Source organism: Bactrocera neohumeralis, chromosome 2 (genome assembly GCF_024586455.1).
Source record: "Bactrocera neohumeralis isolate Rockhampton chromosome 2, APGP_CSIRO_Bneo_wtdbg2-racon-allhic-juicebox.fasta_v2, whole genome shotgun sequence".
NCBI lineage: Eukaryota > Metazoa > Arthropoda > Insecta > Diptera > Tephritidae > Bactrocera > Bactrocera neohumeralis.
The window spans coordinates 16,885,401-16,907,452 of NC_065919.1; the positions used below are offsets into that span (position 1 = coordinate 16,885,401).

The window sequence follows — 22,052 nt, forward strand, 5'->3', positions numbered from 1 at the left end:
TACAAGATAAGACATGTATTTGGGTCGTTATCCTGTGGAAATGAAATGGCTGCATAACAGCCGATTTAAGCACACTTAAAATTTAAATTTTTTCCTAAAATGTTCAGATACATATGTTACATTTTAAAAAAAATGTCCAACTTTAGATGCATAAATCCCGCATAACATTATAAGTGCTTTTTGGATACATTTTGTACTCTATTGCTTTTCGTGATCTATGAATAATTTATTAAATTTTGAAAAGTCGGTGAACACAATGTTTTAAACCAATACGGTTTGTTTAAATATTGTTTAGCAAACGCCGACATTTTCTTTTTATTAGCCTTATATGTGTATGGCTTACGACGCGCGACTAGTCTATGATAACCAGCACTCTTCAACAAATTCCTTACTGTTTGGATTTATTTTTTGTGTACATTTCAAAAATATATAAGCATATGTATCTGAGCATTTGAAGAAAAAGATTTAAATTTTAAGTGTGCTTAAATCGGCTGTTAATAGCAGCCATTTCTATTTACCACAGGATAACGACCCAAAACACACAACTTATCTTGTACGTGAATGGTTGTTATGGAAATAAAAATAACTCCATAGGTCCCGCAATCGCTAGACATTAATCCTATTCAAAATATCTGGAACTTTTTGGAAAACCGTATTCGAAAACATCGAATTTCATCAAAATAAGGCCAAAAAGCTGGATCATGGACTTAATGGGTCAAAATATCCGGAAATAATACTAGAAATTGAGTGGGGAGCATACAACGATGCCTAGGGACACTAATAGCAACAAAATGTAGGCCAAAACCCGTTAAAAGTATTGTAATTACTTTTGATTTATATAAACATTCATAAGTGTACGTAAACTTTTTTGATATAAATTATGCTCATTTTAAGCTTTAACTTAAATTTTTTTTATTTGTGTAAAAAAAAAAATATTTTGATATGCTATATTTAATGCTAAATATACATATCATGAAATGGATAGAAAAAAAACCACAAAATTTATCCATTTTGAAACAAATAAACGTGTCGAAATTTAATAGAACTAGGTGTATGTAAACTTTATTGGTCCACTGTATGTATATATTTAATACTCCTTTACTTTGAAATTTTTTTTCGCTTCTTTATTTCGTTTGCACCGAAGCAATTATACCCTTTACAGATGCATTTCTAATAGTAACCACATCATTCATACCGCAGCTATATGCTGCAGTGGTCCGATCTGAAAAATATTTTCGGATATTGTAGCCACGCTTTGGAAAATAAGCTATGCAAAATTTGATGATTTTGTCATTTAAATTTTTTTTATACAGCAACTTTATTTGGATCGGTCAATTGCTATGACAGCTATATCCTATAGTAGTCCGATATCGATGGTTCCGCAAAATAAGCCGCTTTTTGTGGTGAAAATGGAGAAAATTTCAGTACGATAACTCAAAAATTGAAGGACTATTACAGGTACATATACTTATGTATAAAGGCTAGCAGATGGATAAACGGAGCAAAAACGACTCAGTTCGTTGCACTGATATTTATATTGTTTCCGATATTGTTTCTTCTGGGTGTTAACAACTTCGTGACATACCTAGTATACCCTTTCCAAAGTATAAAAATATATAGGAATATAGATATATTCCGTCAGAATGTTCAAAATGTCTTGGTTAAGTTAAGTTAAGGTTATACTGGCCGGCAAACACGCCTTAAATAGACCTACTGGCCCTTAGTATTGCCAGTTGAAGGCTCTGTTTAATTTGAGCTAAAATATTTATAATTCAGGCGTACTTTAAGCGCGTCTTGATATCTAATTTTGATACTTCATTTAGTCCCTTGAATTACGAAGTTCCTAGGTGTTTAAGACGGATTCTAAATAATGCTAAAAAGAGGCTGCCTCATGCCTACTATTCTGCATTTTCTGCATGTATCGTCGTTACTTATGCCTATCTGGCGCGCATGTGTTGCCAGTAGGTTGTGAGCTGTCGTTAGGCCAATAATCGTCCTGCAGGCCTTTCGAAATCGTGTTCCGTCTGTCAGCCCGTTCGGAAATTTCATTGTATATCGTTTTTAGTGACTTAGTATTTTTGTATTTGTTCGGTAGCCAGACGGATGACACTTTTGGCAATTTAATATAGCATTTTCACGGCATATCATAAGTAATTGATATTAAAAAAAAATCCAAGCAATAGCCATACAATTTATAATATAACATTAATAGAAATTTTACGGAAGCAATAAAAATAATCACGTGATCTTTTTAGAGTGCTGAATATGTTCGCATTGTCTGTTATTTCATTAAGGAGTTACATGGATTTTCTCGGGTAAAAACAGCCTTTTTCAACAATTTTCAGTGAAAATTTCGCGACATTTATTTTTCAAATAGTTGTAGTCGAAAAAAAGTCTTTCGTCCAAGTGCTTAAGAATTGTATCTCAAATACCTGTGTAAAATTTCATGAAGATCGGTTGAGTAGCTCTCGAGTAATCTTGCCAACCGACTTCAAAAACAGAGTTTCGAGAAAAACGCGTTTAAAGACGGCGCATTTAGCCTAGCTAGCCTCGAGCGCAGAAGTATCTCTGAAACTATTTCTCTAATCAATTTGAAAATATTCTTGAGGTGTTGTAGAATTTAATAAGACAATAAAAAATTAATTGATCCTGACAGAGAGCTGAAAAGTATCATTTAGAGGATTCGCCTGCCTGGTTGTCTTATTATTTTACACGTAGCTGTACTGCCACATTTCACAAGGATCAAATTATCTCAACTTGAATACAACTAAATGCTGTATTTGGAGCAAATTTATGTTGTTTGTGTTTATTCCAAATGGTTATAGGTACCAGCTATACCTGCAGTAAGATCCACCACGAACCGGCAAAGCACATACACCACCAGAATATGCATGTATGTACGTCTATATGTGTTTATGTAGGTGTGCAAAGATCGGCATGATCGATGCCGCTTCGTTTCCAGTGGCACATTTTAAGTAAAAAAAAATCATTTTTGTGCGTTTTATGCTGAACATTCAGACCAATCTCAGGTAACCAACCAGCACTACTGAAGTGTAGACCCAACAGCTTGTACCATTATTTAATACGCCAAAATAAAAATATAAAAAAAACGTAACAGAGAGCATATTGACATATAATACTTGAACAATAAAAGCATTTCAACTGAAAATAAAAGCATTTTCCGCATGATTTGTTTGAGAAGCAAGAAAAGGTATAAACAGCCGACAACAGACAACAACTGGAGTAGAGCAAGCATCATGAAGAGCGCTTTACATACATACATATATGTATATTTGTTGAACACTTGTGTGTGCAGACATTGAAGATGCACAGTCCTTCGCTGAAGGAGGTAATCGTCAAGGTAAAATGTGCAAAAAATCGATGAGATCGAAGACACAGACACCGACACGCCATGGAGGGAGTAGCATACCAACAAATGCACGACTACTAGTGCATGCATACATATTTACATATCTACATACATGACGAGTTTGCAACAAGCCGAAATAAGCGTAAAACTGCGCAGGGCGTGGAGGAGGAGTAGACGTTACCGCCGACTCCAGACCACATGGTGTTACTTGCTACCTTGCCAAATTTCTATGCCAGACATAAGAGCCAAAGTACAAAAAATGTCTTTTTTGTATGTGTGATGGCTAAAATTTTAATGATTCACTTGTTCGCGCTATTTGTCTGCATATATGCTATAAGTATGTAGTATGTGCGAGTTACTCAATTGGCGTTGGCACATTATCTTACCGTTAAAAGCGGCGGTGGCGGATGCACGAACCTAGTCTGGCAGGATGCAGGCGTTTTGTTTTTGTTGTACTTTCTCATTGTGCAGCAAAGGATGCTCAACGCACACATATACCTGGATACTACATATGTATGCGAAGGGCGGAAATTCAATACTTAAGCGGCAATCGGATTTTATTGCTTTATGAAGAAGATGTTGAGCAGTAGATTTTCTTTTATTCATTCGAAATTGTTCGAAAACAATGTATGCAATTTATTTATACTCCAAATGATAATTATGCAACGAAATATGCATTAAATGCATATACTAATGCGGCTGCAGCTGTATCTCGACGAAGTATTTTAGTTTTGAGTTCAAAGAAGATATTAAATATGCCGTTTGTAAGTTTCATCAAATGCACACACGCATCGAGTCAGCATGGAATTGCACGCAGGGCGGGAAAGTGACAATGTTTTATTATGCATTTCAAGCTAATATTGCACTTGTCCCGGCCTATGTGCGGTTCACGTGAGCAACAAGTGTCTTCGACTGTGTGTGATGAAAATATGAAAGTGAAAATAAATCTTTGGTTTACGCGATATCTGTAAAATAGTGTTTATGCATGTGTACAAAAGTGAAAAAAACTAGTATAATATTAAAATTTAAAGAAATGCATGGAATATTATTACACAAGCATCAAAAAAGCACAAGAATTTGTTATGAACATTCATACACTGTAATATCACACTAAAATCGAAGCATACATTTAGGATACTTGAAAAATCACAATTTTTATAACCCAGCAGATGCGTTAATATGTGGTATATAGTGTGAAATTATAAAATAAAACGGGGTTTCTTTCCACATTTCGATTTCGAAACCTACAAAAATAACATACCAAAATTTTAAATCTACATACATACATACATATATCTCAAATAGTTTTTGTGTTATGCCTTCTTAAATGTAACCGCTCAGTTAAATCAGTTTCATAGTTTCATCAGTTTTGTTTTTCTCAAAAGAGGATTTTTTGAAAATAACAGCATTTATGGCTTTGGATAGGCTATACATATGTACAACGTCCATATAGATAATGTGGTTTTAAGAGCTCATGACGGCCATGTTTATATACCGATTTGTGTTAAATCTTGTCAGTGCGTTCAGTAAGGTTTAGGTTAGGTTAGAACGCTTGAAAATTCACGTTCTCCGTTGGCTACTGTAAGAGCGCTTCGCGCATAACAGATAATGCCAATTTCTGGCTTAATGGCTTGGTCAACAAACAAAATTGTCGCTAATTGGATGGCTCAAGTCTTCGTGTGGTTCAGGAAACGCAATTGCATCCTCAAAGAATGTCACTTGGTGTGGATTGTGGTATGGCGGCATCATCGGAAATGAGGCAAGAAATATCATTACCATCCATGGCGAACGATAAACTCGATGTTGACCGACCAAAATTTTAGTTAAAATTCAACTATTTTTTAAACACCGCCATTTTGTAATTTTTTTGTCATTGTATGGTGTTCGTCCAACTGCTGTCGCAATTTATTTTTTATATTTTTTATCCACGGAGAACACCGAAGGCTTTTTTAGCGCCGCAAAGTTCGCGTGGAACTGTAAAAAATATTTAATTTGTTATCTTCAAAACTTCAACTGTATATTCTTATAATAAATTGTGACAAAAAAATACCCGGAAAATGTAAAAAAACGCAAGATGTTTGATTATTCATCAATATTTATTTTGTCGCCTTCAAAGTAATCGCCACCAGATAAAATACACTTATGTTAACGACTTCTCCGGTCTTTGAAACACTTTTCGACGGAGCGATAATTTCAGTTTGGGTAACAAGAGAAAATCACACGGAACCAAATCTGGTTAATACGGTGGTTGATCGATGGTATTTATTGCGTTTTTGGCTTTAAATTCGGTCACAATCATACTGTTTTTGAAAAAAAAAACAGCTTTATCAGGACGTGTGTCAAGCAAGAGTGCGTCTCATACCTAAAATATCCACCAAAATCATTCGAACGGACTCGCGAGAGATGTTGAGCTCTTTTGCTATCCTTCTAACACTTGCCTGACGATTTTCAAGCAAAATATTTTATAATATTTTCATCAGTCGAAAAAAATGTTTTTTTTTTTATTATTTATAAAAAGGGTGCAGAAATAATTTTTAGAATTTCTCTTTTCTATGCTCTGAGCACTTTTTTATGTCGGATATTTTGCAATAAATTTTAATACTCAACCGAAGTGTCGTTTAAAACCGCTAATTAATTGCTAAAAAAAATATTAAGTTCACTTACCGTTTTATTAGTATGTAACGAATTTTCACCAAAACAAATTCTAATTAATATTTTTTTCTATTTTACAGATTTTTGAATGACACATCCAATACGTACGTCTCTATATTTTAACTTTGGAACAAGAATCTTCAATTTAGTCAGAATTTAGAATTTTCTGTTCATAGTTTTTGAAAATTACATATATATTTTCTAACAAAAATGATTTGTTTGGCATGTACAAACAGGTAAGTCGTAATGAAATAATTCAAGAAGATTCTAGAAATTATAAATTCTGCTTCTCATTTTGTTTACTTTTCTAAAAAGTTTGGACAAAGTGTAATTAAAAAAATTAATAATTTTAAAATTAAAAAAATATATATTAATATTAATTTTATATTAGAAACGTGAAAATGTTGAGTGTGATGAGGTAGTGTAAAAAGCCAGGTAAAGATGGTAAGAGCAAGTCTGAAGCAAATTGCTACCTGTTGATACAACTAGTGACAATTATTAAAAGGGATTTCATGGAATTTTTCATAAATTTTTTTTTTGTTTTATTTAAATTTATGGCATCACTAGAATATTGTACTAAGTGTTCAAGTTTAACCGACTAATAGTTTTGGAGATACGCCCTTGAGAGGATGCGCGCTTTATAGTCACTTGAAACTGTAAACACGTTTTTACCGAGAGGCTGTCACGATATCAACTTCCATTTAGTAAACATTACAAAAGCGGCATAATCCTGACCATCTGTTATTTATAGAACCGAATTCAGACAGACAAAAAATGTCATATATTTTTTTTTTTATTTTTTTATTTTTTTTTTTTTTTTTTATTTTTTTTTTTTTTTTTTTTATTTTTTTTTTTTTTTTTTTTTTTTTTTTTTTTTTTTTTTAATTTTTTTTTTTATATTTTTTTTATTGTAATTGTTTGCGACGATACTGTCATAGTTCAGCGAGTTAAGAGACAGCGGCTATGCTGGCTAGGTCAAGTCGTTCGAATGGACTCGAAATGACTTCGATGGAAAGACCAAGTGGAGAAGGACCTGGTGGCTACACTTGGAATCTCCAATTAGCGCCAAACAAGAAGAACTACTGGCGCGCTGTTGTTAACTTGACTATAACTCGGCTATATAAGCGGTAGGCGTAGACAATAAAGGTTGGCGTAGACAATAAAGAAGAAGAATTGCTTGCGACGGAAAATTTTTCGTAATTTGTTTTTGTTTTCGAAAATTTCCATTTAAAAATAGAAAAATGTTTATTTTAAGTTCTTCTAGCGTCAATGTCAAACAATTTGGAATTTGTGAGGCACTAACTTTCAAAAATATTGAAAAGAAAAAAAAACAAAAAAAAATTTTAAATTTTGTTATAAATTTTTTTTATAAATTTCAATTTTTTTTTTTAATTTTCTAAATTGTTTAATATATATATAATATATCATAGGCACATAAAAAAAATAAACACTGATACATTCTTATATATATTTTTCAAATATTCAATTGAAAATAATTACCTTTACTCGTACACACACACACACATGCGTACCAACTAAAAATAGCGCCCCCATAAGATATTCACCGTCTTTATCGATTTTGCCATACGCTTTCTCATTTATTTCATTTTTTATTATTTTAATTTATTTTTCAACCAACAAAGAAAATTTTCTCTACCCACATTTTGTACATATTAAATTAAAACATAAAAGTAAATACTTAAAATAGTAAATAAAATATCTCAGCTATTATCGAAAGAGCGTAAGAGTTAGATGTGAGCGCGTAACGAAGAGCGTGTTATACGGTCTCTTCAGCGGATGTGTGCGTGTGTGTGAAGAGAGTTAATAAGCGGAAATACGAACATAAAATAGAAAAATGCCAAACGCATATTTAAGTAAAAAATTAAATTAAATAAAAATACAAGCATACATACACAGCTATAAATATTGATAAAATATGCAGCTACAAGCAGATATGATATTATGATATACATAAGTGTAATTTTATTATACATACATACATGTGGACATAAATGTGGCAGCGTGGCAAACATTTACTTAAGTTAATGAGTTATTAATTGGCATTGATATAATTACATAACAAAAATTTTTTATATCAATTTAATTTTTTTGTTAAACCCTAGATTATTAATACATACACTCATATATCGTCACCTAAAATGTAAAACACTGTCAGACATAACCATTTTATAACCAAAGCTCAAATTTTTGTTTCAATATGAGTGGTTTCTATTACATCGTTTTTCCTTCGCCTTTAAACTTATGAAAAGCGATGTTACGTTGATTTACATTTTAGATGGCGATATGTATGTATGTATGCATATATGTGAATTTCTAACGATTTTTCATGAGTGTCCTGTTTTTATGTATATTTGCAACAATTTATTGCATATGTATCTTATCTACATGCGTTCTTTATTAAAATCTTCTCTAATAACACGAGAGATTGCCTTTGTCACGCTTTTTCTCACTGTTCTATAAACATTTTTTAATTAATTTTTTAGCTTTTCTTTATCTTGCGACTACATAAACAAGTCTGCATGTATTTACGGTATGCAAATATGTAAATATAGTTACAGTTATGTATTTTCGCGACTGATATTTAAAGTAATTAGGGAGAGCTGCTGCAAGAGAGAAACCCAGTAAGCCATTTAGTTTAAATCTAGTAATTGTATTATAAAGTACAGCTTTTCTAATTTTTAATAAATTTTTCAAAATACTAACCGTTGAATTTTTATATATTGTCTAATATTTTTCACTCGGTTCTTCATAATTTAAATTTAAATTTGTAGCCAATTTATAACGATTTTGAAATTCAATAAAAAAGTTTTCCATACAAGAGTTCGATCAATTTCTATGGAAGATATATGCTATAGCGAGCCGATATCGGCGGTTCCGACATACATACATATGTATGTATGTTCAGCTTCTTGTTGAGAAAAGAACGTGTGCAAAATTTCAGAACGATATCACAAAAATTGAGGGACTACTTCGGGCACATACAGATAGATAAACAGACGACTCAGCTAGTCAAGCTGATCGTTTACATTTGTATGTATTATTTATTTTATATGCGTGTTACCAACTTTGTGACAAACTGTGCATAAAAAACTAATTTATGTATTTTTATCCTTCAAAAAACTCACAGAATTGCAATAAATTGTTCGATTGGTAGTTGATAATGAGATTAACTAAATTTTTTAATAAAATAAAAAAAAAAATGTGACAAAAACTCGATTAAAAGCTGCCTCGTTAGAAGCTGGTGGCGCTACCTTGCCATTTACGTTTTGTCAGTTGGGCTAAATGGCAAATTAACAATGTTGCATGTACCGAGTCGCAACACAAGACGCAAAACCGGTATGTTTCAAGACTCTGAACCATTACTTGCAACTAAAGAGAGGCACAGCAGCGCAACGCTTACACATACACGTTTCAAGCGATAGTCCGATGTAGGTAAGAACCAAACGAAGAGCAACTGTACTCTCACCGCGGTAGTTTTTCGCTCTCTTATGTATGCTACTGTGTATGTGTATTCTGCATTTTGTTTTTATCATGTTCGGCGTGAGCGCGCCTTCGTGTTTTAATGCCATTACAAATATTCGAAAAACTTATACATGTGAATTGCCATTATAAATTTATATATTTTCTTCTGTTGCCTTGGCTCGTCATTTTTACATTTTCATTATATTTAAGCGTAACACGATGTTTGTACGAGGAGCAGCGTAAGTGTTAAAGCAAAATAATAAAATTTCATATTTTAGTTTTAAAATTATTGTCGTTGTGTGCGGTCGTTTGTTGTGTTTGCAGCGGAGAACGGGTTATATGTGCCGAACGACAAATAATATTTTAAAACTTAAATGTATTTTACTTATGAAATCATACATATTTAAAAGAGAGTAGAGAAAATAAAAATAAAAAAATAGTTGGCTAAAAATCGATTTTTGACGTGCATTTTTATGCGTAGAAATTTTTTGAAATAAAAAATATTTTTTTTTCGCGCATATTATTTAATTGTGAAAATAAATATTTCTGTTTAAATGGATAATCAAATTGGTAAGTATTTCTTTGTTTTACATAAAATATTTTTAAAAGCATAAATGTTGTAGATACTAATTATTTATATAATTACATGCATATAAACATAGTATGTACATGCATATAGTATTAAATTTAAGTTGAAAAAGTCGACATGTAAAAATTATAGCACAATTCACAATAGACATACAAGCGATAGGCCGCACGGCGCGCTGTACCGCAGATAACATGGATTTTTATGCCATGAAAGTTGTTGAGCGGAGGGGTAGTGCGATGACCGAGGAACCTCTAATAAATTATAAAGTATATCTGCGCAAATATATATGTAAATACATATATGCATTAATAGTAAGCAAACACAAACACATATAAAAATATTGTATATGTATTTTATATACATACACGCTTACATAGCCATGTGCACACTTTTTATTTACATACATACATACAAAAAATATTTAATATAATCAATGCGAGTTATTATAAAACATTTGCCATATTAAAAACTTTCATTGTAACAAAATGCCAACGAAGTTCTGCAGCAAATTTACGTTTATTTTTTACCATTCTTTTAAAGTTCAAAGATTTTTTGATTTCATAAATAATATGTAATATAAACAGCAGCGACCAGCAATATTAAATAGTTTTTTACGCTAAACTAATTGTACATATCATTGTGCAAGTAGAAAAATATATTTAATTTTTTGTTCTTCAACTTTGCTCAGTACGTACAGCGGCACGAATGTGCAAATAGAGAGCAATGCGAGAGAAAGAACGTGAGAGCGAATGCGCGCGGTTTGGGGTGATTAAAATGTGAATGAGAATACGAGAGCAATCTTACCACCGTCGATAATTTGCCGTTAAATCGCTGAAGCTTCGCGGCAAACAACAGAAAAAAATAAAAATAAATGCACAAAGAGCGCTTTAGCGAGCACGCGTATTTGTGACAAAAAAAAAAGAGCGTCGTGAGAGAGACGGCTCTCAAATTCACGAAGCGCCATGGCATGGTGTTGGTGGTCTGTAGCTCCAACGTTTGCGCTACCAATATGCTGCCGCTTACTGTCTACTATTAACTTATGAAATTAAATCAAACTATAAAAAATATTTAAAATATAAATAATAGTTTCGTATCTCTGGTTGACAATAAATTTTTCGATTTTTCCTCATTGTCGTTTGCATTATTGTTGTTGTTGTAAGTAATGTATAAATTTGCTGTGCGATCTTTTTACTTGTTTAAAATTTAAGTTAACTTGTCGAGTTCAGCATGCAAGTAAGAAAACGGCTGGGCAATATTTAAGTATTGTAACGTTTGCTATTCGCAATATTCTGGAATATCGAAAGTTTCTGTCGCGGTCGCTGCTTAATCACAAAAGATAGCTTAAAGCAAATGCAAATATTAAATATTTATGTCTAAGTATATAAGTACATACATATGTATGTATATAAATAGTCATATATGTATGTATGTATGTATGTACAATGAAAAATGTGTAAAAAAAAATAAAATCGTAATTAGACGTCACGTGAAAATAAACAATCCGTAATTGCGATAAATAAAAATCCGTAGAAATAAACAATGCACATGAAAATAAATCCATCTATTAAATTTGTGTTATAAAAATGTGAGTATTTGTGCAAAGTAATCAAATGTGTTGCAAAGTAATTTCCACGGTTAAAGTTTTGGTGAATTTCATGAATTTTGCGCTAGTTTCTCTCGCTTGCAATAAAAATATGACTTTGCATGTGCATGTGTGTACCTGTATACACTTGATACATATTTACCTATAATTAACATGATGATATGTTTGATTAATAAAAATGATTGTGCATAGTATTTATAAAAATAGTTAAATATAAATACGAATACATCCATACATATAAGTGCATACAATGTCGAGAAAGCTTTATATCTGTGAGCTGTTATTTATTATATAAATCTATACTGGCTCGTTCATACTTATCTGACAGTAAATAAGCTATAAACGATATATGTAAATACGAGAAAAAATTATCGTTAGTTATAAAGTGCTTAATTCAAGGAGCAAGTTAAATCTCTCTAAAACTAAAAGCTTAGAGAATAACATCTGAAAAAATATGATAATAAATGATTGTTCAAATAAACACAATTTTTAATTTTGCTTAGAAAGCTTTTACATTTAGCAGGGTTACGTATTAATGCATACCATACCATATTGTCAATATATAATACATAAAAGCATTATAAATATTTAAATATTAAAAAGAAAGATATGGTTGATGGCCTGGAAAACGCTTTACATACAATGTCTTGAAAAAAATTAAAAAGAAAGTATTAAGCTGGGGTGTTAAATAATATTTGTGTTTAAAATAGGTGATTGGCTACAGCTAACAATTTATTTATTTCAAACAAATATCAAAAAAAAATTTCAAGATGTGTTTTTTCTAATACTTTTTTTTTAATATTATAGTTACATAAATATTTTTTCCAATTTCTTTTTCAATGTAAGTTTTTCCCAACATTTTTTAATACGTTTTTTTTAATATACATATACATACATACATACATACATAGTATGTATATTTTTAATATATATTTTTTCTTATATTTTTTTTTATTTCTAATTTCCAATATTTTTAATGTTTCCAAATAAAAAATTCAACATATTTGCTTCTAAATAATATTTTTACTTACATTTTTTCATGAAAGTTGCTATTAGAAGTATTATTTTTAAAGATACATCATACATACATACGTTCGAGCTATTAGGGGTTTAAAATCGAAATTTTCAATCGTTAATTTTATAGAACAATCGCAAGGTTAGCACTCCTCAGATAAATTTACCTATATCAGTCGGTTAGCTTTTTGAAATACATACATACATATGTATGTATGTATCTATGATATAGTGTTATATGTTGACTACAGTGATAACTGTGGGAAATGCCTGCGTGTTTGATCTTGACTTAAATGAATAAGTTATTGATATTTAATTGTATAATCTCGAAATCGCGGCTTGTTCATCGGATTAAAGATTTTTTATAATTTATGTAAAAATATATTTTTTGTCATCAATGAAATTTGAGGTTAATGTTACATATGTTTGTATGCATAAAGTAAATGTCAATGTTAACTTACAATACAGAGATAAATACAACACAAATGCTTGCCACAAATATTTTTACGTTTTTCGTATAAATTAAAATGAAATGATGTAAACTTTATTTTGTCATCCCCGCTCTTTACAGAACCAACAGGGAATAGCGCAACTCTCCATAACAACTCGGCCACCGTGGACTACGTAAATTATGATTATCCGCAACCATCCAAACGTGGTCGTGGCTATGCGCCAACAGGCGAATTCGATTTGAGTCTCATACGAGAATTTCGTGCACGTCCTGGCTTTTACGACCGCAATTCAGCCAGTTTCAAGGACAAACTGCATACAGCGCATCAATGGCAGGAGATTTCCAACAAATTGGGCTTTGATGGTGAGTAATTAGTAGTTGAAATGCAATTGCGGCTTGATATGATGGTGGTGGTTGGTGTATACAGATGGTTAACCATTGAAGATACATGTACATATATCCACTTTGTAGATAATATAGTTGTGGGTTGGTTATGGAAAATCTATAATTAATAAATATTTTGTGCTTGTACATATATTACTAATATAATTATTCGGATTTATTCAGGCTTTTGTTAGGGCAGCAATTTCTGAAATGTAAAGATAAATATACATACATACATACATGTATGACGTAAATGAAATATTAATTACAATGGCTATACATAAGCATAAATGCATGTTATAATATAATAGGGGTTGATAATAGAATTTTATTGATGTGTTCCAAATTGTATTTGTTTTTTTTTTTTTTCAAAAACAATTATTTTTTATTTAATTAATTTTTTTTTCGTATTCGTTTCAAGGTTCCATAAAACTTTATGTACAAACGTTTATACTACATACTAAATACTTACGTATGTATCTTTAAATATACTTATTGCTGAATCACCCTTAATTTGTTAAAAAATTTAATTATAAAATACTGCATCTACTTACTAATGATTAAATAAGTATTTACAGTAAACTAAATTGAAGAGATTGTGATAGTGAGGGACGGAAGAGAGCAAACACAATACATTTGTAGGTAGAAAATAACTCAAAAAACCACCCAACGGAAGTATTGAGGCGGTCAATAATTAGTAAAGCTTTCATTGAGTTGTTTATTGTGATATTGCTTTGCGCATGGCAGCAAATCACAAAGAGAACGCAGAAAAAACAATTGGAAAAAATATATGTATATGTATAAGAAAAATGAGCAGCAGTATAAAAAATATAAAAATATGTGGACATAAATCGTTTGTAAACAAAATCAGCCGTGTTTAGTTGTTTTTGTTATTGTTAGTTAGATCGGCGTGCATTGAAATCATGTGGTCTTTTCTCATACGAGTAGCATGTCAATGGTAGTAGGTGAACTATTCGGCCGCAAATATAACATACATATGCATGTATGTATGTATTAGTGTTGTGTTTGTTTACAATCTGAAATAACAGTTAGAAGCAACCACCGTTGCACCTGCCGGCACTATGTCACTTCATCAACAATAAATTTCTAATAAAAGTAAAACTTTCTTTAATTTTGGTTTTTTAGTGTCCTTGCTGAAGGATCGCATGCTGCAGCTGCGCAATCGCTATAATCTGGAGAAGCGTCGCCTCGAGCAAGTACGTGATGAGAATCCTGGCCAAAATATTGAATCACCATGGCCGCTGTTTCAACATTTGCATTTCCTCTCGGAACACATACGGCCGCGTCGTTCGTACAAAAGCATGCAACCGCGTACATCGCTTGCGGACACCGGCGACGATGATGATGAACAACAGCCCAGTAGTCGTCAGCAACAGTCGGAACAATATTTGCAACAACAACACCAGCAACAACAAATACTGAATTCAACAGCAGCGACAATTGGAAATCGTGATTCGTATAGCGATGGCGGCGGCGAGGGTGGTGGCAACAACAGCAGCGCTGATATGGCAACATTCGCTAATGGTCTGTTAGCCGTTAAAATGGAGGAACCCGATGCAGATGATGCAAATGCCGCCGATGAAGAATCGTAATAACACTTTCACTTCAACTTGCATTAATTTTAATTATTAACAATTTTATTGCTTTTTTTTCTAGCGCTAGTCAGAGCGGTGACGACACCCGCAGCGCGCATCCCTTGAAGCTAAGCGCCGCTTCGACATTGCTCAGCATGCAACAACGCCAGCCACATTCCAGATCGCCATATAATAGAAGCCATCACGCTGCGACATCATCGTCATTGGGCGCCTTAAGTAAGCGCCCATTGAAATATTCCGCTTCACCTGCACCACTACAACCGCCAGCAATCAAAATACGCCGCTTGGATACAATGCAAGAGCGCACTTCGTCGTCCGGTGGCGTTGGTCTGCATTCACAATCGCATACAAACATTCCGCATAGTACATTCAATACCAGCCACAACAATGACAACAACAATACAAACAATGCTGTTGGACAGCGTAAGGAGCCGCAACAGCAGCAGCAGCATACTTTGGCGTCAGCACGTTCTGCTTACAATAATTTACAAATCAATCGTCGTTGTTTGAGCAATTCCGAACAGAAGTATGCCGCTTTTGGTGAATTCGTATCTGCTTCGCTGTTGGAGTTACCCGCGACTCGCGCACTGCAATTGGTGGAAAAGTTCACTTCGGAGGTGGTGCGTGTGCTGTTGGATAGTAAGGAGAAGAGCGCACAAGTGCCAGCGCAACAAAGTGCGATTCAGCCGCAATTAACGCTGTCCGCGATGCAACCATTTCAGCAAATCAACGGCAACATTGGTGAAGCAGTGAATGTGAATGGTGTTTGAATATACTGCTGCATACACTCTTAATAAAATACATCTAAACATTATTTAATTTTATTTAATGCTATACTTTTTTTTAATGAACTGACTGTCTTGTGTTTTCCTATAATGTATTGTTTTAGTTATTTCATATACTATAATATAATATTTTGCGCAAAGCTTGTGTATTGAATAAAGTTTTCCGCATGTGCTTTTAATAATGTGCATAATTTGATTTGGAAGCTATGGGTTTCGAGTGTTTGTCGAAAGTTATTGCTCTTTTTTACAGTTATTTCAAGCATTAACTCAAACTTGTGTGTGGATTAAATCAAATGTGCAACGATATTATTTTTAGGGAACAACTGAGATGCATAAAACCTGTGAGGTAAAGTGAGGTTAGTGACACATAATAATATTTATTTTTATTTTTATAAAAAAAAATTAAACTTGATATTTTTTTGTTATTACATACATAAATATAAATGCATATTCGCAAGCAAGAGATCTACAAAGTAGTTTTTAATATGCCTCGAACTACTTTTTGACGATGCCATTTAATATTGGTATTAACCATACTTTTTTTGAGCATATTTAAGTATGCTCTGCTATACCCATTTATAAATTTCATTGCTTGTATTATTTCATGTGTGCAATCGACATTTATTTATAGTCTGTAATGGTTTTTTAATATACACAATTGCTTGTGTAATATTTTAAGCCCCTACTACAGCAACAAAAATCCCGTTTTTTTTTACTGTTACTATAGCAACTGTTTGATGAAAGGGTCTAATTGTACCATAATCACATACATTTTATTTCAAGCCAAACTATTGACTGTGTTAAAAATATCTAAAAAAAAAAAAACATTGAGAAAGTGAGTAACTTTGGCCGCCGAATATAAGTTAACTTTCCTAGTTTCAAGTTTTTCTTACATAAACTTAATATTGATCGGTCAGTTGATATGGCAGCTAAACGCTATAGTGATCCGATCTGAACAATGTTCGGAAATTGAAGCGTTTCCTTGGATTACAATCCGTACCAAATCTCGTGAAAATAGCTTTTGAAATAAAAAAATGTTCATTACAAGAAGTTGATTTTGATTGGCAACTAAAAGCTACAGGTATAATGGTTCGATAAATGTGCAGTTTCTTGGAAAGAAAAGGATGTGTGCAAAATTTCAGACTGATGTCTCAAAAACCAAGCGACTATTTCGCGTATATACAGACAGACGCATAGTCGGAAATCGCTAAATCCACTAAGCTGGTCAACCTGGGCATTTACATATATAGTGTGTATGCATGTATGTATGTATGTAACTTTTATAGGGTCTTCGGCCTTTCAAAAAAGTCATGGCAAACTTAATATGCCCTTTTCTGCGTATAATAACAAGTAAGTAAAATATATAACATTACTAAATGTTATTTTTTTTTAATAATTGAAGTGATCATACTTATTTAATTTTAATTTTATCTATTGTTATGATTAACTATTTTTATTTGATTCGTTAGAACATTAATTTATTTTTTTCTTTTTAAGTTTCTTTCTTAATCTTTTTTTTAATTCTTTATTTTTTTAAGTTTTTTTTTTAATTTCTTTAAGTTTTTTTTCTTTTCAATTTTTTTCAAATTCTTTTTAAATGTTTTTTTTAGTTATTTAATTTTTTTTTTAATTTTATCATTTAAATATTTTTCTTTTAAAATTTTATTTTATTTTAATTTATTTTTTTCTTTTCAAATTCAACTTAAAATTTTATAACAAAAAGTAAATACAATATACTTTTACCAGCAAGATTACTGAATCTTATTATTTTTTTTAATAATTGAACTCATGATACTTTTTTTAATTTAATTTTGATTATTGTTATGATAAACTATTTTTATAATTTTATTTTGATTCATTACATTCATACAGCTTTTTACTTTTATTATTTTTTTTTTGAATTTTTTCTCTTCAAATTTTTTTGCATTTCAAGTTTTTTCTTTTTAATTTTTTTTATTTTAATTTTTTTTTTTAATTTTTTTTAAATGTTTTCTGTTTTAATTTTTTTTCTCAATTTTTTTTTTTAATTTTTTTTTAATTTTTTTTTTAATTTTGTTTTTTTTTTTTTTAATTTTTTTTATTTATTTTTTTTTTTTTATTTTTTTTTTTTTTTTTTTTTTTTTTTTTTTTTTTTTTTTTATTTTTTTTTTTTTTATTTTTTTTTTTTTTTTTTTTTTTTTTTTTTTTTTTTTTTTTTTTTTTTTTTTAATTTTTTTTTTTCTTTTAAAGTTTTTTTCCTTTCATATTTCGCAATTTTAAGGTTATAAATAAAAAAAAACATTCATCTGTGAAAGGTGTGGGCAAGTGGTAAGTGCTAATAATTATTAATTTATTTACAGCAAACGTCTATACTGACTTCAATAAAAAAATATTTATAAATTTTTTTGAAGCGCCCGAAAAATTAGGGTTTGTCGCAAGCTGCGCTGCTCACACCGCGATTTCAACCTGAGGTGAATTAATCGAGTCACTGCAACTCAAGCCTCCCAATAAATAATGACAACAATTTTGCACCTTTAAATAAAATATCCTTTTGTGAACTAAAATTCTCATTTTATTATGTAAAAAAGTATTTATGCTTCTTACCAACACAAGTGCGTGCATAAACATGTGTGTTAATTGTAGAATGCGGTTGCCAGAAGTGCCGCTAGTGCTTTTGGAGTGCATCTGCTGTAGTTGTTTTTATTTGTGTATTTTTCTTTTATTTTTGCAAGCGATTAATTGCTCCAGTCACTAACACACTTTGTCGTCAGCTGAACGGTCTGTTTGCAACGCGCCAACGGTAGTTCGCCACATTCACATTTTAATAAATTAATTGCATGAATGCTTTGGCGGCGCCCTCGGCGGCTATAGTGGGCACTAAAGTACATTTGTGTATAAAAAAATAACAAAACTAAAATAAATGTCGTAATTTGTGATAATAACGAAATGTCAGTTGGCATTTCGGCGGCAGGTGATCGTTGTGCCTCGTGGTAAGAGTAGCGGGATTGCCTTTTTTCTTACAACTTTACGACTGTTAATAACATCTTATTCTCTCGCTAGCGTTTAAGTCATATAATGCACTTTAGTCGCTTTTCCTGTTTCTCTCGTCTACTATATACATACATACATACATATATGTATAATATAGTGTCATTTTGCGTAGGTCGTGCCTGGTGCTTAATTTGTTTTTGTTATTGTGTCTCAAATTGCACTAGTCCCGGCCTGCAGATTTTGGCATAACCAACGTGACGTGAAGACGATTATATACATATGTACATACATATGTACTATGTATATATTTTTTTTAAAGAAAAGAAAAACTAATTTAAAAAGTGTTATCTTTTATGAGGTAACAGTGTTAAAAGTGTGGAAGTGTATGGCAATTAATCCTGTTCAGTATTAGAGTTAACTGTTTCAGAAACATTTTATTCTAGAGCCCAAGTTTCGAGTGTTTTACTAACCATTTTATAACTAAAAAAATGTGAAACAAGTTTTTTTTATTAAACGACAGATATTCAAGAAGAATGCGTTTCAAATTTTATGTTAAGACCAAACCGACCGCGTTGCCATACTAAAACGGCTACAACTTTGAAAATAATTTGTATTTTGAAAACACCTTAAAGAGTGGTATTTCTGAATATATAAACTACCGAAATGACAACCAGCGGGTACTACGTCGAATACTTTCAAAGCTGGATTGTTCTTATCTATCCGGACAACATGTCCTGACCAGCGTAGCCACTGTCTCTTGATTGTCTGAACTATGTCAATGTCGCCGTATAACTCGTACAGTTCATCAATCAGTATAACTGTGGTATTCACAGTTGTCAATGCACAAAGGACCATAAATCTTTCGCAAAACCTTTCTTTTGAACACTCTCAGCACCGACTAATCAGAAGATGAGTGACTTGTAGAGTTTGGTCTTTGTTGGTCGAGAGCGCGGGGAGGTCCTTCCCGACTCGGATGGAGCTAGCTAATGCAGCTGTGGGAATGCCAAGTTCAGACATAACACAATAGACATTGGAGCCGATTCTTCCTCTTCTTTATTTACGTAGACACGGTTATAGTCGAGTTACAACAGCGCGAAGCACTCATGTTGCCTTTTCATTGGGGGCGTTTTTTACGTAGCGGGTCCCAAACCCCGCACAAAACCCTGGGGAGGGATGGTTCGCCTTCTCACTTTAGCTCGCCTTTAAACGGATGTTCTTTGGCTACCTTGGTCTAAGATCGGAAGTCGTGAGCAGCTTGAGCCATATGTAAAATAATCGTTTCTGACCACTCCCAAGTGAATAGCGCTCAGAGAACTTTCTTCACTTGCACTTTCTACACATGACTCCATCATCTATTCTGTTCTATGGGAGCCGATTACACTGAATAAAAAATTTTGCAAATATACATATATCTCCGAAACTATTTACCGGATCAACTTCAACCAAATCTTTGGATATTACCACTTAAATAAGTATATATGTATGTACATACGTCTGTATCATATACTTACATAAATATAAATATACGTATGTAGTATCGACACATAAGATCCACAGTCGCTTGTGACTCCAACCTTTAACCGCAAAGTGTCAGTCATTCAAAAAACACATGACCACAGACAGCTTCTGCCTTCTCAGCCGTTAAAACAACAGCACAAACATATCTTGAACTCACTATGGCAGCTGCTGCGTTAAATTAATGAATGAATAACCAAACCGAAAGCGTCTCCTATGTATTCCTATGTAGAATATAACGTACGCATGCGCGCAGACAATGACCGCTTATACATGCTTTGGTCAACTTTCGTCAGCTGCCGCACACACCGCTCATTTTGTTGTCTCGCTTTTTTTTTCTTATTACGAAAGGTAAAGCTTTTATAAATTACACTTTAATGATCAACAGACGAATTATTTTTTCTTCTTACAAATTTGCACATTTGCCGATGCCGCAGTTTTACAAATGTTTTCTGGATATGTCTGTATGTTCCTTGGTTCCTTGTGGTTACAGGTACATATTAAAATATGTTAGTATAATAATATAAAAATAAATACAAATACAAAGGTTAGCAGCTGCCTTCGGGCAGAGTGTTTAAATTTTACTTGACAGCTGACGAATTGGTTACGGGAAGATTACTCTCTAAATGTACAAATGTTGCACCCGAATCGAAACTGAATATCTTACATTGATGTTGCGTGTTGTAGGAAATGCAAAATGTTGCACAAATTATTTGATGATAAAATGATTGCTTTCATATTTTTACATTCCTATTTTTTTTAGTAAATGTATGTGATTATACCCAAACTTTTAGAGTGGCGAAACGAACAACAAAACGGTATAAATCAAAAGGCTGTCATAATGAAATAGAATACAGAATAACAAGAACATACACTAGACTCCTATATTCTTCTATATTCAATTACACAAGAGTCAAATCTTCCGAAAAGTTGGTTGAGTTACGACTTTAGTTCTTTTTCGTTGGCAAGTAACTCTTTTGGTATCTATAAGTAATGTTATTTTTGAAAAAAATACTTTCATAAAACTAAACATTACAATGTGTTGAGTCGCGCCATAAGAAATGTCACGAGAACATCTGTTATTACTTCTAAAGTGGAAAATATGTAAGGATTCAAGAAGTTTGTTATTTCTCAATTTTTAGTCAAACCTGGTGTGATATTGGATCAGATATGGAAGCAGTAGAAATTTCTCAAGAATTTACACAATAAATAGACACTGATTTTGATGCTTCTGTATGGATATACACTTGATCGTCTTTTCGCATGATTAAGGGGGTATTCTGGTTTTGAAATTCGAAAAAATCGATTTTTTTGCATATTTTTATAGTATAACCCTTCAAGAAAATGTTCCTAAGAGGATTTTTCGAAATTCAATTTATTTTCCGAGTTATAGCTCATTTTGTTACTCCGACTCCGACTGCGCGCGACTAGTTCTCAAACTTTAAACTCGTTTTTCTCATAACTACTTTTCTAGAAACGGTGTGCATGATATCTCAAGTTCTACTCAACCGATTCACATGAAATTTTACACAGAGCTTCCTTATACATTATAGTATCGTACTACGAAGAGCTTTCGAAATAATTTTTTTTTTATTTTTAAAAAATTCCGAACCACAAAAA

At 32.1% G+C, this 22,052-nt stretch overlaps 1 protein-coding gene and 2 long non-coding RNA genes across 6 annotated transcripts in view; 2 read left to right on the top strand and 1 right to left on the bottom strand.

The window, feature by feature from the left end:
* The window catches only part of LOC126755011 (putative uncharacterized protein DDB_G0272516), a 35,397-nt gene extending 19,268 nt beyond the window's left edge, over positions 1-16,129 (top strand). The window contains exons 2-5 of one of the 4 annotated variants that reach the window (XM_050467290.1): positions 6,103-6,126; positions 13,283-13,525; positions 14,693-15,155; positions 15,224-16,129. In XM_050467290.1, coding sequence (XP_050323247.1) covers positions 6,111-6,126; positions 13,283-13,525; positions 14,693-15,155; positions 15,224-15,932 — 1,431 coding nt within the window. In that variant the 5' untranslated portion in view covers positions 6,103-6,110 and the 3' untranslated portion in view covers positions 15,933-16,129. Of the gene's footprint in view, positions 1-6,102; positions 6,127-9,590; positions 9,745-9,775; positions 10,076-13,282; positions 13,526-14,387; positions 14,550-14,692; positions 15,156-15,223 lie in introns of those variants that run through there. The other 3 variants (XM_050467274.1, XM_050467281.1, XM_050467298.1) reach the window with 3 other exon arrangements.
* Positions 6,136-7,109, top strand: LOC126755041 (uncharacterized). The gene is made up of 2 exons (XR_007666446.1): positions 6,136-6,258; positions 6,961-7,109. It is a non-coding gene; the product is annotated as an uncharacterized LOC126755041 (long non-coding RNA).
* LOC126755036 (uncharacterized) lies at positions 13,409-14,388 on the bottom strand. Its single transcript, XR_007666445.1, has 2 exons — positions 14,019-14,388; positions 13,409-13,751 (listed from the first exon to the last, which is right to left on the bottom strand). It is a non-coding gene; the product is annotated as an uncharacterized LOC126755036 (long non-coding RNA).
* Positions 16,130-22,052: the final 5,923 nt, after the last annotated feature.